General features: G+C 52.4%; 1 protein-coding gene across 1 annotated transcript; it reads left to right on the forward strand.

The window, feature by feature from the left end:
• Nucleotides 1-93: 93 nt before the first annotated feature.
• LOC117885528 (immunoglobulin superfamily member 1-like) lies at nucleotides 94-6,080 on the forward strand. Its single transcript, XM_034786801.1, has 7 exons — nucleotides 94-151; nucleotides 371-682; nucleotides 1,357-1,650; nucleotides 3,239-3,535; nucleotides 4,073-4,426; nucleotides 4,681-4,785; nucleotides 6,055-6,080. Exons 1-7 carry the CDS (start codon nucleotides 94-96, stop codon nucleotides 6,078-6,080), a joined length of 1,446 nt encoding a protein of 481 aa, XP_034642692.1.
• The last annotated feature ends 6,536 nt before the right edge of the window (nucleotides 6,081-12,616 follow it).

A 12,616-nucleotide genomic window follows, 5' to 3' on the forward strand; every position in this document is an offset into this window, starting at 1 on the left:
ATTAAATTCTCTGCCTCCAAAGAGACCGAGCACCGGTTGGCCTGTTGGGTTAGCTGTAGGCTCACACCTGCCTTATCCCAGGAGCACCACCTGATGGTCTTTAAAGACCAATCAACCTTCCCTGAAATGGGCAAGAAAACTGAGAAAATCAGTAAATGAAAAGTGGGTGAACCCAGAGCTGATGCTCCTCAAAGAAAACATCTCTGGGTGGGGAAGGAACACTAGTGACCAGGGAGGGAAATATGGCATTGTAGCAAATGAACTTGAGCATCATCTCCTTTCGGATACATCAGCCATTTCCTGGGATTGGCGGGGAGCTCCATAGCACTGGGGAGTGTTGGAGGGCTCATTCCCCACTGTCTCTCTTCAGGGCCTTCCGTGCTCCCGGAAACCTTTCGGCCAACTCTGCGGCTGACTCCAACGGGCCCTGAGTTCACCACCGGAGATTCTGTTACCCTGACGTGCTCAGCTCCCAACTGGAAGAAGAAGATGGGGTTCTGCTTCCTCAAGGCTGGGGAACAAGTTGCATGCACAAGACAGGTGCTGGAGGACTCTCAGAGTTACCAGATTGGCAGACTCGGCATGGAGGATTCTGGCTCATACACCTGTATGTACCGCGTAGCCGAACCTGGGCAGGAGATCTCCTCCCTAGAGAGCCAGCCCATCTCCATCACAGTCACAGGTGAGGCCTCTTTCTCTCAGCATGTGATAGCAGGGACCAGTATCAGAACATAAGAGCTGCCATGCTGGTCCCTGGACCGTCTAGCCCAGTAGCCTGTCTCCAGTGGTGGCCCATACCAGAGCTTCAGGGGGGGCGTACAGAACAGGGCAATTTTGGAAGGATCCATCCCTGGTGTCCATTGTGGCTTGTAGTAGTCAGAGGTTCAGCCTCACCCTGAGCATGGAGTTGCATCCCCGACCATCTTGGCTAAGAGCCATTGATGGACCTGTCCTCCATGAATGGATCCAGTACTTCTGGGAACCCAGATATGCTTTTGGCCATCACAGCATCCCATGGCAAGGAGAGCAACAGAGACCAGGCAACTGGATGGTCGACCTCAGGGGCCTGGACAATCAATCTCTGGGGCTCTTTCTCCACCTGGCTTGTCCTTACACTTCTGGCTGGGTTTGGTGCCGAGTAATGCTGTGATTTGCTCTTTGCTGTTGGAGCACAGAGGGTGACTACCAGGGCATGGGAGGTATGAAGGGATTCTCTGTTGAAGGGTGAAAGTGGGGTGTAGCTTCTCCAAGGGGTATGTGACAGCTCCCCATTTTATTTGCACAATCAGCCAGGTGCTCTTCATTCAGAGCCCTTCCATTTCTCTCCTTGCTTTCTCTGCTCTTCATTCTCTCCAGGTGTCCCACTCCCCCCGCTGGCCCCCCAAATCATTCTGGTCCCCCCAAAAGACATCTATTTTCAGGGGGAACATGTCAAGCTCACCTGCTCAGTTTCTGGCAGCGAGCAGGTGAGGGGATACAGATTCTATCACCAAAGAGGGGAGCAGATCTCCGAGCTGGATGAGGGGCCTTGGCTAGAGCGTGTGCTTATGACTGGGAATGCTGGGGTGTACTGCTGTGCTTATTGGATAATCCGATCTGAGCAAGCCATCATGTCAGGCAAAAGCGAATCCATCTCCATCATTGTGACTGGTGAGTCCAGCCCTATATCCAGCATCCCTTTGCCCTTTTTGTGTGTGTTCTGGAGAGGCCCCCTACTCCTTCTATGGAATCCAGACTCTTCATGGTCACCTGTTGAATTCCAGTGACCACTGTAAGGAGGGAAACTGAGGCACCCAATATTGGCTTAATCAATTTTTTCACATTTATTTATAAATTTTCAGATTGAATCATTGACACTTGTCGGTTCTGATCATAAATGTGTGGCAACAATAAGACAGATCAGACTGAACAGGTAGGAGCCCAAGTTTCCAAATTTGTCTCAGTCTCTGGACCTGTGTTCTCCACTTTGGGCCCTTGGTCACTTTCTTTTTATACATTAATTGGTGCATCTGTGTCTGTCATCCTGTGTCTCCAGTTATACATTGACCCAAACGTTAATACATTATTTTCATTCTTCTATGTTGTTACAAATCATTGGCATTACATCCACATAACTCCATGATTCTTTTACCATTCAACATACATTGTCATGAACTGTGAAGAATAAACTAATAGAATATCCCTTATTTTTCCCATTCCACATATTGTAGTGGTAGGTGTTCAGCAGGATTTGCAGATTGAGACAGTCTGATGTGGGCCATGATGTGCATGCGTTGGCCATCCCAGACATCCAGTACATGGCCAATGGTGGCCCTGAAATCACAGAAAAGCTTCCTAGCTGTAAAATAATTGCTTAAAAAGATCCACGGCCACACAACTGGAAACGTGGTACACATGACTTGAAATGCTCACCAAGGTTGTCAAAATGTAAAGCGATTTGCCGAATGCCTCCCCAGAGGAGTGAAGGATTGGTCGACCTGGAGATCTTTAAATCATCTCCGAAAAAAAGTTGGCAGGTCCAAAGTCAATCTGTGGAAGTGGGGCTAGTCCAGTGACCCAGACACATGTGACTGTGGCAAACACAAACTAGGGAACATCTGTTGGTCTGCCGGCTCTTGGGGGAAGATCTGCAAACTGGGCCATAGCATGTGCCCAGCACTGGAAATACCCATGATTGTGGTGGAGGACACACGATGAAAAAGACCATTCAACATCCATCGTCATGAACGATTAGTATTAAACTACCAAACCACGGCCTTGATTTATACCATTCAGCACATTTCTCACTCTTTAGCACTGCAGCTCATTATCTGTGTCTCGTCCTCAGTTATCCGGGAGTGTAACCTTTATTTTTCTTGAGTAGGGAAATTTATGGAGACCACCAGGTCTTTCTCGTGTCATATCCTCACCTTTGCCAAATGTGGGCTTGTCCAGGCTCATTTGCTCCAAGTTGAACAGCTCAAAGTTTAGCACTTCTGTTTGTAAATCACTCGAAAGTCTCGCCAGGAATTTCACCTGTTGTATTTTGAGGTGCTTATTCGGTTAGGACTGTAGCTGTTCCCCCACAGCTCTGCCAGTTGTGAGATGCCATTCCACTCAGACTGGGGATTGGCATCTGCCCTGTGTGATGTTTGCTGTGGGGTGTTTCATAGGCTGGGGGATCATTGGACTCCCCATATCGACTTCTCTTGATTCTGGGGGTTGCCCTTCTGCACTGACCCCTTTCTCTCTATTGCAGCTCCTCCACTGGCCCCCAAACTCTCTCTGCATCCCAAGCTCCCTGTGTACCTGCCTGGGGAGAAGGTCACCCTCAACTGCTCAGCCCCCCGTGGCGAGGAGGTGGCGGGGTTCAGGTTCCACCTGCACAGAGGGGATAAGACCCCGGAAGAGCTGCTAGCTGCCAGCGGGGGGGCCCAGATGGAGCTCACGGTGCAGATGGGGAATGATGGGTTCTACACTTGTCAGTACTGGAGATGGGAGGCCGGGCAGGAGATTGTATCTGAGAACAGTATCAGCATCACTGTACCGGTGTCAGGTGAGGCTCTGACCACTGGGATGCTCCCGCTGGGGTCTCTCCCACATCTCAGGAGTCACCCCACATCCTAGACAGCCAGAGGAGCAGTGGTCCTGGGGGGGAGCAGAGATGCCCCACATTCCCCTCATCAAACCTCTTCTTCCTCTGCCCTTCCCCCTCATTCCCCTTCTGCTGCCCATTATACAATATAGATGTCCCTTTTCCAACCCCCATTCTCTGCTACCCATAGTGCCCATTATACAGTATAGCTGCCCATTCCCCACCCCCACCCTCTGCTGCCCCTAGTGTCCATTATACAGTATAACCACCCCTTCCCCATCCCTACCCTCTGCTGCCCCTAGTGCCCATTATACAGTATAGCCGCCCCTTCCCCACCTCCACCCTCTGCTGCCCCTAGTACCCATTATACAGTTTAGCCGCCCCTTCCCCACCCCCACCCTCTGCTGCCCCTAGTGCCCATTATACAGTATAGCCGCCCCTTCCCGATACTGGACTGTGGTTCCCCTGCTGACCTCTCCCTTTTTCTGCTCCCCTTAGACCCCCTTCCCCAGCCGGTGCTGAGCGTGTATCCCTCATCTGGAGCAGTGAGTGAAGGGCTCCCCCTGATCATCACCTGCATGGCCCCTGGTGACCTCGGTGTGTGGAGATTTCACTTTTACAAGGACAGAACTGAGATCATCCCCAGAGATGAGGGGTCTGAGATCAGCACCATGGAGTCCGTCTCCAGATCTATAAACGTTTCTGTGCTCAGCATCCCACGGACTGGTCCTAACAACACTGTTGAATTCACCTGTGGGTACGAGAAGAACATGAGTGGGAGGTGGATCCAGTCCCCCAGGAGCCGGGCTGTGAATGTTACCTGGAATGTCACCAGGAATTACAGCTGGAGAGGTGAGGCCCCCAACAGCATTAACATAATGAGAAGGAATATTTCCCCTGAGGTGCAGTTCCCATCTTGGACCCATAGGTGGCAGGATCACATCGTGTATCTGGCAATTCCTTTCTTAAAGGGGAGGGCGCAGATTGTCCCTATTCTGCAGGCTGCCTGGGGTATAGCGGAGTCCACAATGCCATGCAGGGGAAGCGTTTACATTGGAGATCCTGGCGTAATGCCTACTGTCGCTCTCCTCTCTTCTCTCAAGTAGGCTGGGATCTGCTCCTCCCCTTGGTGGCTGGTTGCGGTGGTGGAGGAGCCACTCTGGGGCTACTGGTTCTTCTTGGCTGCTGCTGCTGCAGAAGAAAAAAGAAAGGTACTGGTAAGGCGACCTGGATGGGGAATGGAAGCTTGGGTCTTGTCTGTGGAATTCTGGGGGAGGGTGGGCAAGACTGGGGTGGAGAATAGGACCCAGGTGTCCAGGGATCCCCAGGGTTATGAGGTACAAGCCCTTAGTGTGAGGGATTCTTGTCTGTGTCTTGCTGTGGATCAGCTCCCGGACTCTGCTAGTCTCTGGCAACACATACTCCTGCAAACTTTGCTCTCTGTACAGGGTTACAATTACCCCCTGTTCCACTGAACACACCTAGAACTTTTAGATCTGCTGTCCCCAAAGGAATGGGACACTCCAACTTTGGATGCTGAGTTCGGGGTCCCCACTTACCATGCAGCACTTAGATCTGTTTATAGGGAAAACAAGAAGAAGTTTATCACCAAAGCAACCAGGTGGGTGAGGTTTTATTGGACCAATTTCTGTGGGAGAGCAAGACAAGCTTTTGAGGGATACAGACCTCTTCTTCTTCTCATCCAAACCAGAGATTGAAGGAAGAATATTGGAAACAAATAGTTTCATATAAAACAAAATTGTAACATGCTTCCTAGAGCCTAAACTGAACTCCCAGGATGTTTCCCTGTCTCCTATGGCATAGTGTTTTCCCATCATTTTCAGTCAGGTTGGCTGAGATCCTCCTTCCCTAAGATCAAACCTCATGTCAGGTTGTCTTCAGAGATTGAAGGCTTCCGGAGTGCATCTCTCTGCACCCCCTAATGTACCAGACCAGACCTTTGATCTCCATCTGAGAACAAGTTTTCCCCAGCTGCTGTTTAATTCTTCCTGTTAATATCACCCCCGATTCTCCACAAACTCTTTGTTGGCATTGGATTCAGGATGCTGATAGACTTCTACAGGGAGACACGCAGTGGTCCACAATGGAGATAAGCATCTTCCAGCTCCTGCCCAGAGTTACCTTGGAGTGACCTCCCTTTAACCATGACAAGGCCCAGAGAAAATAATATTCAACATCTTCACGTAACTTCCCGCAGATTTTCCATACGCTCGTCTCGCAATGGTCTTGACAATGCATGTGATGCAGGCTTTCATTAGTGACCTCATGTGACGTTCTTTGGTGGACCCATGGTAGCCCTGCACCCCTGTATGCCATGCTGTCAGTTGGTGTCAAGAAGGCCGTGGGTCAAAGCCATGCCAGGAACTCACCCCATGCCTCTGTGAGGGGAGACACTGGGATAGGGGAATAAGGGAAACCAAGCAGCCATTTAATGTAGCTCCTTGACCTTCTCTCCACAGGTAGCAGCAAGACAGCAGCTGGGTAAGATATCCCATTTCCAGAGGTATTACTCCCCCTCCCATGGGGGGCTGTCTGTCTCCCCTGGCAGGGTCATCAATATCCCTCCCAAAACATTGGCCCATCCCATCTGTTACAACATAGGAACCCGCCTCCCCCCACAACATCTGCCTTCATCCCCCAACTTCTCCCCTCTGGATTGAGCCGTGAGGAGCCAGGCTGTGAATGAGAGAGCACAGATGAGTGAATATGAGAAAGAGAGAATGATACATGAATGGGAGAGAAGGAAAAAAGGCTGGGCAGATGAGTTGTTTATTTTCCACTATATGTCCCCTCCCACATTCACCCCAAACTTTTCCCATTGCTGGGTGGTGAAGCACTGGAATGCGTTGCCTAGGAAGGTGGTGGACTCTCCATCCTTAGGGGTTTTTACAGCCCAGCTGGACATGATTTAGTTGGGGTTCGTCCTGCTTTGAGCAGGGGATTGGACTAGATGATCTCCGGAGGTCTCTTCCAACCCTAATCTTCTATGATTCTATGATCAGAAGTGTATATCTAGGTCTGGCAGAATTTTGATTATAATTTCAACAGGTAATATCGATGTTTATTTTTAAGCATTTTTTTTTAAATATTTTTTTTCACAGTTGAGGGAAATTACCAGGGAGAAGTCAGACAACAGGGGGCTTAGAGAATAATTATTTAATGACAGGCCATGCCGAGATTCAAAAAGGTAAAGCTTTGTATCTGTTACAGCCGAAATTGTCAGCCCCACAAGCCAAAATATGCAGCATCAATATCTTTAGATCAAACCTTGATTCTCAAACAGACTTTCCCCTTACATTGTGTATCTGTAAATTTCTGGACATATTTTTCCCATTGGTTTCTGGAAAAAGTGTCCAGTCGATCGCTTGACCGCACCTTGGTTTGTTATGAAACACGCTCAAGAGACCAAATGACCAATACCAGTCAGGTTTATTACAGAAAATCAATTATAGGATAAGACAGGGGGAAACGGTTCAATACGATACTTGTTTGATAGATTTTAAGTCTAGAAAGGATCATTGTGACCATCTAGTCTGATCTCCTGCATAACACAGGCCAGAGAACTGCCCCCAAATAATTCCTAGAGAGGGTCTTTTAGAAAGACACCCGCTCTGGATTTAAAAGTGCTCATGATGGAGAATCCACCTTAACCCTTGGTGCTCCGTTGCTTAATTAAATGTTCATGCCTTATAAGCAGTCTGATGATGATGGCCAGTGTGACATTTGCTTTCAGTAGAGACTCTACATGATGTTATATTGGTGACCCTGTGGGTTCCCCATAGCCCCATGTACCCCAGTGCCCTGTGCCAGTTGGCATGAGGAGGTTTGGGGCCAGGGTGAGAAGCAGAGTAAATGAGTAAGAGATGCAGTGAATAGATAGTGAAAACGAATGGAGGAATGAAGGAGAGAAAGAGTCAGGGAAAGAAAGGGGGTGATGAATGAAGAGGAGAGAATGAGCGAGAATGGAGGAATGAAGCACAGAGAAAAGCTATCACCTAGAGCATTGCTGGCCAATGATAGCCCCACCCAAAACTCTCACATTCACCCCTTATCACACTCCAGGAGTCTGTTCCCCAAATCCTCTCCACCCTTAGGGGTAGGAGCTCCTAATTCCTCCCACTGACCCTCTCAGCTCCATCACTGAGACATAGTTCTGCCTCTTTCAGTTACCTTGGTGTCAGCGGAGCCCCTGGGGTTAATTTAGGTGAGTAATGACCACCCTGCTGCCCCCCCCGGACACTCTCCCCCACTGTGTGGCCCATGGGGTCTCAGAGGTGGGGCATGGTACATGGGAGGTGTCTGTTGGGCCTTCTCATAGCCACTTCCCCTTGAAGAGGGGAATTTCTGACTGCCACACTCCAGCTCCCCTACTGGTGATGTTGAGACTATGTTGCCAGATAGTGGTCAAAAGTGGGAATTGCAGCATGGAGAAAAGAGTCCTTGAGTCTGGCTGCTGGGTGGCGGGTCGGGAAAACCAGGTGCTGGATGGGGGTCCGATGCAGGGCAGCGGGGAGGGGAGACTGGGCAGGGGGGTCTGATCTGTTATGTGATTAGCTCTGCAGCAAAGGAGCCATGACGGGTGGGATCAGCCGGTGACCCACAATCAGCGGCGGCTGCCCAGCATCCCTGGTGGGAAATCCAAGAATAGAGGCCAGGGAGAAGAGGATGCAGGAACCAGGGCAGGATGCCCAACCATGGTAAACTCAGAGAGGAGAGTGCCCCTGATGAGCCCCTCCACCCAGTCTCTGGAGCACAGCACCGGCCGGTGCCATAGAATATCGGGGTTGGAAGGGACCTCAGAAGGTTATCTAGTCCACCCCCTGCTGAAAGAAGGACCACTTCCCAGACAGATTTTTACCCCAGTCCCCTAAATGGTCCCCTCAAGGATTGAACTCATAACCCTGGGTTTAGGAGGCCAATGCTCAAACCACTGAACTATCCCTCCTACAGTGTATTCCCCACAATGGGAAAGGGCCCCCTGTTGAGATCCTGCCTGGCTCCCTGCAGCACAGCACCTCTAGTGCTACAGTGAGGTAATGGGGTCAGCTCTGAGTATGAGGGGAGAGCGCCCCTGATCCCCCACCCCACTCCCTGCAGTGCCCCCTAGCGCCACCCTGGGCAGTGCGGTCAGCATTGACTCCAAGGGGCGAGTGCCCCTTACTGAGTGCCCTGGTCCCTGCAGCACAGCGCCCCCTAGCACCACCCTGGGGAAGTGGGGCCAGCACTGACTGCAAGGGGAGAGCACAACAAAAGTTCTCTAGTCTACAGCACAACATAAGCTCATGGCAGACCTGATTCTTCTTTGTTCTCCACTTTCCTAGTATTCTGTAGCCACGTGCCCACCTGTGAGCCCTGGGAACTCCACGTTCCACCAGCGAGGAGGGAATTTGGTCTCAGAGGAAGTTGTGTACAGTGAACCCCTCTTCTAATCCCTGTCCCCCAACTTCCCAGCAGCACGTTGCTTCCATTGCCTGCGAATTCCCCAGACCTCAATCTTGGCTCACCCTCAAACACTTGTCACAGCAAACACCTCCGTTTTGTTCTTTTCATCTTGTGGGATAAGGGGGGTGGGAGGCAGGACTCCTGGTTTCTATACCCAGATCTGGGAGGATTGTGTGGTCTAGTGGTTAGAGGGGGTGGGGCGGCTGGGAGCCAGGATTCCTGGGTTCTATCCCAAGCTTTGAGAGGAGTTTGGGTATGGTGGTTAGAGCTGCTGGTGAAGGATGGGTAAATACCCCTGTCTAATCACGCTCTCCTGAATTAAACTTTCTGGCCCAGTTTGGTTGGTACCATTTTTTATTCATGTATCAGCTGTGGAGTAGTGGGAGGTTTGGGGACCCTGGTATTTTCAGGGTGTCCCATGGGAGACAAAGTAAGTCCCTATAGTTGCTTGCACTGGGTCAACTGAAATCTCCACCTCGTATTGAGCCATTATGCTTACAAGGCTGAGAGCGCTTCGTACGGGACCGGACATCAAAGCGGCACTGGTCAAACCCTAGATGGCAGTTCCCTGATGAGCTAAAAGTGACTCTGATTATTTCGGTCAACAGACATGCCAATTATACCCCGGTAAGGAGGGCTGGCCCCAGGCCAGGAGACTGGCTGCATCAGACATTTGAGACTGAAATTTCTCTACTTCCGTTCTGGACAGAAATACCCTTGAGCACATCGGGAACATCAAACAATGAAAAACCCCTCCAGCCGTAACAGCCATTTCATCGCTGTTAATGACCCAGACCCCCAGCTGGGGTCAATGGGCCATAGCTCCATTGGAGTCAATGGGGAAGACCCCCAGCTGGGGTCAATTGTCCACAGCTCCCAAGTGGGTGTAAACCAGAGTAACTCAAGGAAGGTTCCTTTACACCAGCTGATACCTTGGGCCACCCTGGGAAGATCCAGTCCTCGGGGGCTGCTACTCTGGCCTCTCCCACCAGCACTGCATTGAAGTACAAAAGCCAGAGCAAACATTGGAGAAGGTGGCGGGAAGTGGTCAGCTGCTCTCAGCCCCTCCTTACCTGAGATGCTGCTGCCTGTCCAGCCGCCCAACTAAGCAGTGACTGCAAATGAGGCTGTGGCTTCCTCTGGCTCCATCAAAGGGGAGGGGCCTGTCCGCCTCCTTGCACCCAGGCTGGTCCGGTGGCTGAGCTGAGAACCCAGCTGCCACCCCAGAGTGACCAGCTCAGCATGGCGCTAACTCACCTTCCGCCTCTGCTGGGTAAGTGACCTTCCTCGGCCCCCATCCCTCTGTGTGTCTGTCTGTCTGTAGACTCCCTCCATCCCTGCCCCACATCCCTCCATCCCTCTGAATCCCCCTCCCCATAACTCTCAGCCCCTCTCTTCTCTTCTCTTCCAGCCTCTCTCCAGATGCTCCCCGGCCCTGTGTCCCCCGCAGGTAACGATGTCTCCTGTCCTTGATGAGATGCTCGCAGAGGGTTGGGGGGCATCTCAGGGAGTGGGGCTGTGTGTGGAGGAGGGAGGTCTCTCTGCCCCAGCTCTGGGCTCCCACAGAGGACTAAGGACCAGGGGATACAACCCAACACCGCTGAGAGGGACATTAAAAGCAGGTTCTGCAGAGACCCCAGAGGAAACACGGTGGGTGGAAAAACTCCCCCCTCCCTTCCCCACATCCACCTGAACTTCCTCATTTCTCTTCAATGCCTTCTAGCTACAGCTAGGCAGGTCTGATGGTCAGCTAATGGATTCTCCCCCCTCTTCTATCACTGCCCCTGGACAGAGAACATTCGGTGAATACCCTGATGGAAAAGGGGGTCTTGGGGTTGAACCATTTGCATCAACAATCCTCCCCCATTTTTGCACCCACTTCCCCCTGGATGGAGAGTGTGGGGATTTTGGAGTGCATCAGGTGGATGAAGGACCCTTCTTCCCCCAGCTCCGTTTCTGATGCCCCTAATCCAGAGGTGGGCAAATTATGGCCCGCGGGCCACATCCGGCCTGCGAGACTGTCCTGCCCAGCCCTTGAGCTCCAATCCAGGGAGGCTAGCCCCAGCCCCTCCTCCACTGTCCCCCCACCCCCGCAGCCATGCTGCCATGCGGGCAGGAAGTGGGGGGGGGGTCGGATAGGGGGCGGAGGCCAGGCTGTTTGGGTAGGCATAGCCTTCCCTACCCAACCCTCCATACTGTTTTGCAACCCCAATGTGACCCTCGGACCAAAAAATTTGCCCACCCCTGCCCTAATCCCTGATGAGAAAAGCAGATTCTCTCCTGGGCTCCTGTCCCTATCCCTGAATTGTTCCTCAGCACAGTCTGGGCCCCACCCACCCTGCCATCTCCTCTGTCCAAGGGAGGGGAAAGCAGCAGATTGGGTGTCAGTGGGGTATATTATCAGTGGGGAGCAGGCTGTGGGATAGGCGATGTTAAGTTTCACAGATGGGGGGAGCTGGAATTTGCTCAGCCACACAAAGAGTAGGTCCATCTTATAGTGAGAGACTGCAGGAGCTGGAGGTGTTTAGTGTAACAAAGAGAAGGTTAAGGGGGAGTTGATCACAGTCTAGCAGTTCCTACATGGGAACTAGGGTGACCAGACGTCCCGATTTTATCGGGACTGTCCTGATATTTGCTTGTTTGTCCTGCGTTTGTTGACCGATGTTCGGTCAGGACACTGGACAAACAAGCAATTTTGCCCTCCACTCCCGCACACAGGCGGAGCCCGGAGGGGCTCGCGCCTCCCCCACCCCGACTCTGCCCCCTCCTTCCCCCATTGGATCCCTCCCCAAATCCCCGCCCTGATCCCGCCCCCAGCCCCGCCCCCTCACTGTCCCATTGGATCACTCCCCAAATCCCCGCCTCTTCCCCAAGCACGCCATTCCTCCTCCCTCCCAGGCTTGCGTAGATCAGCTGTATGGCGGCGCAGGTGCTTGAGGGAGGCCTGGGGGACGCAGGGGAGCGCAGGGTGATTGAGTCCGGCTTGGTCCGTCCCTGCAAGGGCAGCCTGGGTCCGGCCTGGGGAACTGGCTCCCTGTACGCGCCCATGGGTGGGGGTGGGAGGGCAGCAGCTGCCCGCATGGGGACTCCAACAGGGCTTCACCTCCCGCCACGTGGAGGCAGCGGCAGCCCCGTTTGTTCCCCTGCAGGACCCGAGCAGAACGGGGGGGCTGGGGCCTGCAGCCCCCACTCCGGGACCACCTGCGGGATTGCACCAGCTGGGCACCTTCCTCTACAGGGAGAGGTGGAGACGAGATGAGCTGGTGCGGGGGGGCGCTCCGGCGGCTTTTTTTTCCCCTCCGCTGGGCCCCTCCCGCCTCCCAGTATTTCAGTTTTGTCATCTGGTCACTCTAATGGGAACAGAAATTGGACAATCGACAGCTCTTCAACAGAACAGACAGAGATCAAACACGACCCAGTGCCTGGGAGCTGGAGCTAGACAAATGCAGACTGGCAATAAGGTGCAGATTTTAACAGTGAGGGGAATTAACCACTGGGAGAATTCCCCAGGGGTCGTGGGGGATTCTCCAGTGCTGACAATTTCTGAATCGAGGCTGAATGTTTCTCTCAGAGATCTGC

The sequence above is a fragment of the Trachemys scripta genome, chromosome 12 (assembly GCF_013100865.1).
Source record: "Trachemys scripta elegans isolate TJP31775 chromosome 12, CAS_Tse_1.0, whole genome shotgun sequence".
Classification (NCBI taxonomy): domain Eukaryota; kingdom Metazoa; phylum Chordata; order Testudines; family Emydidae; genus Trachemys; species Trachemys scripta.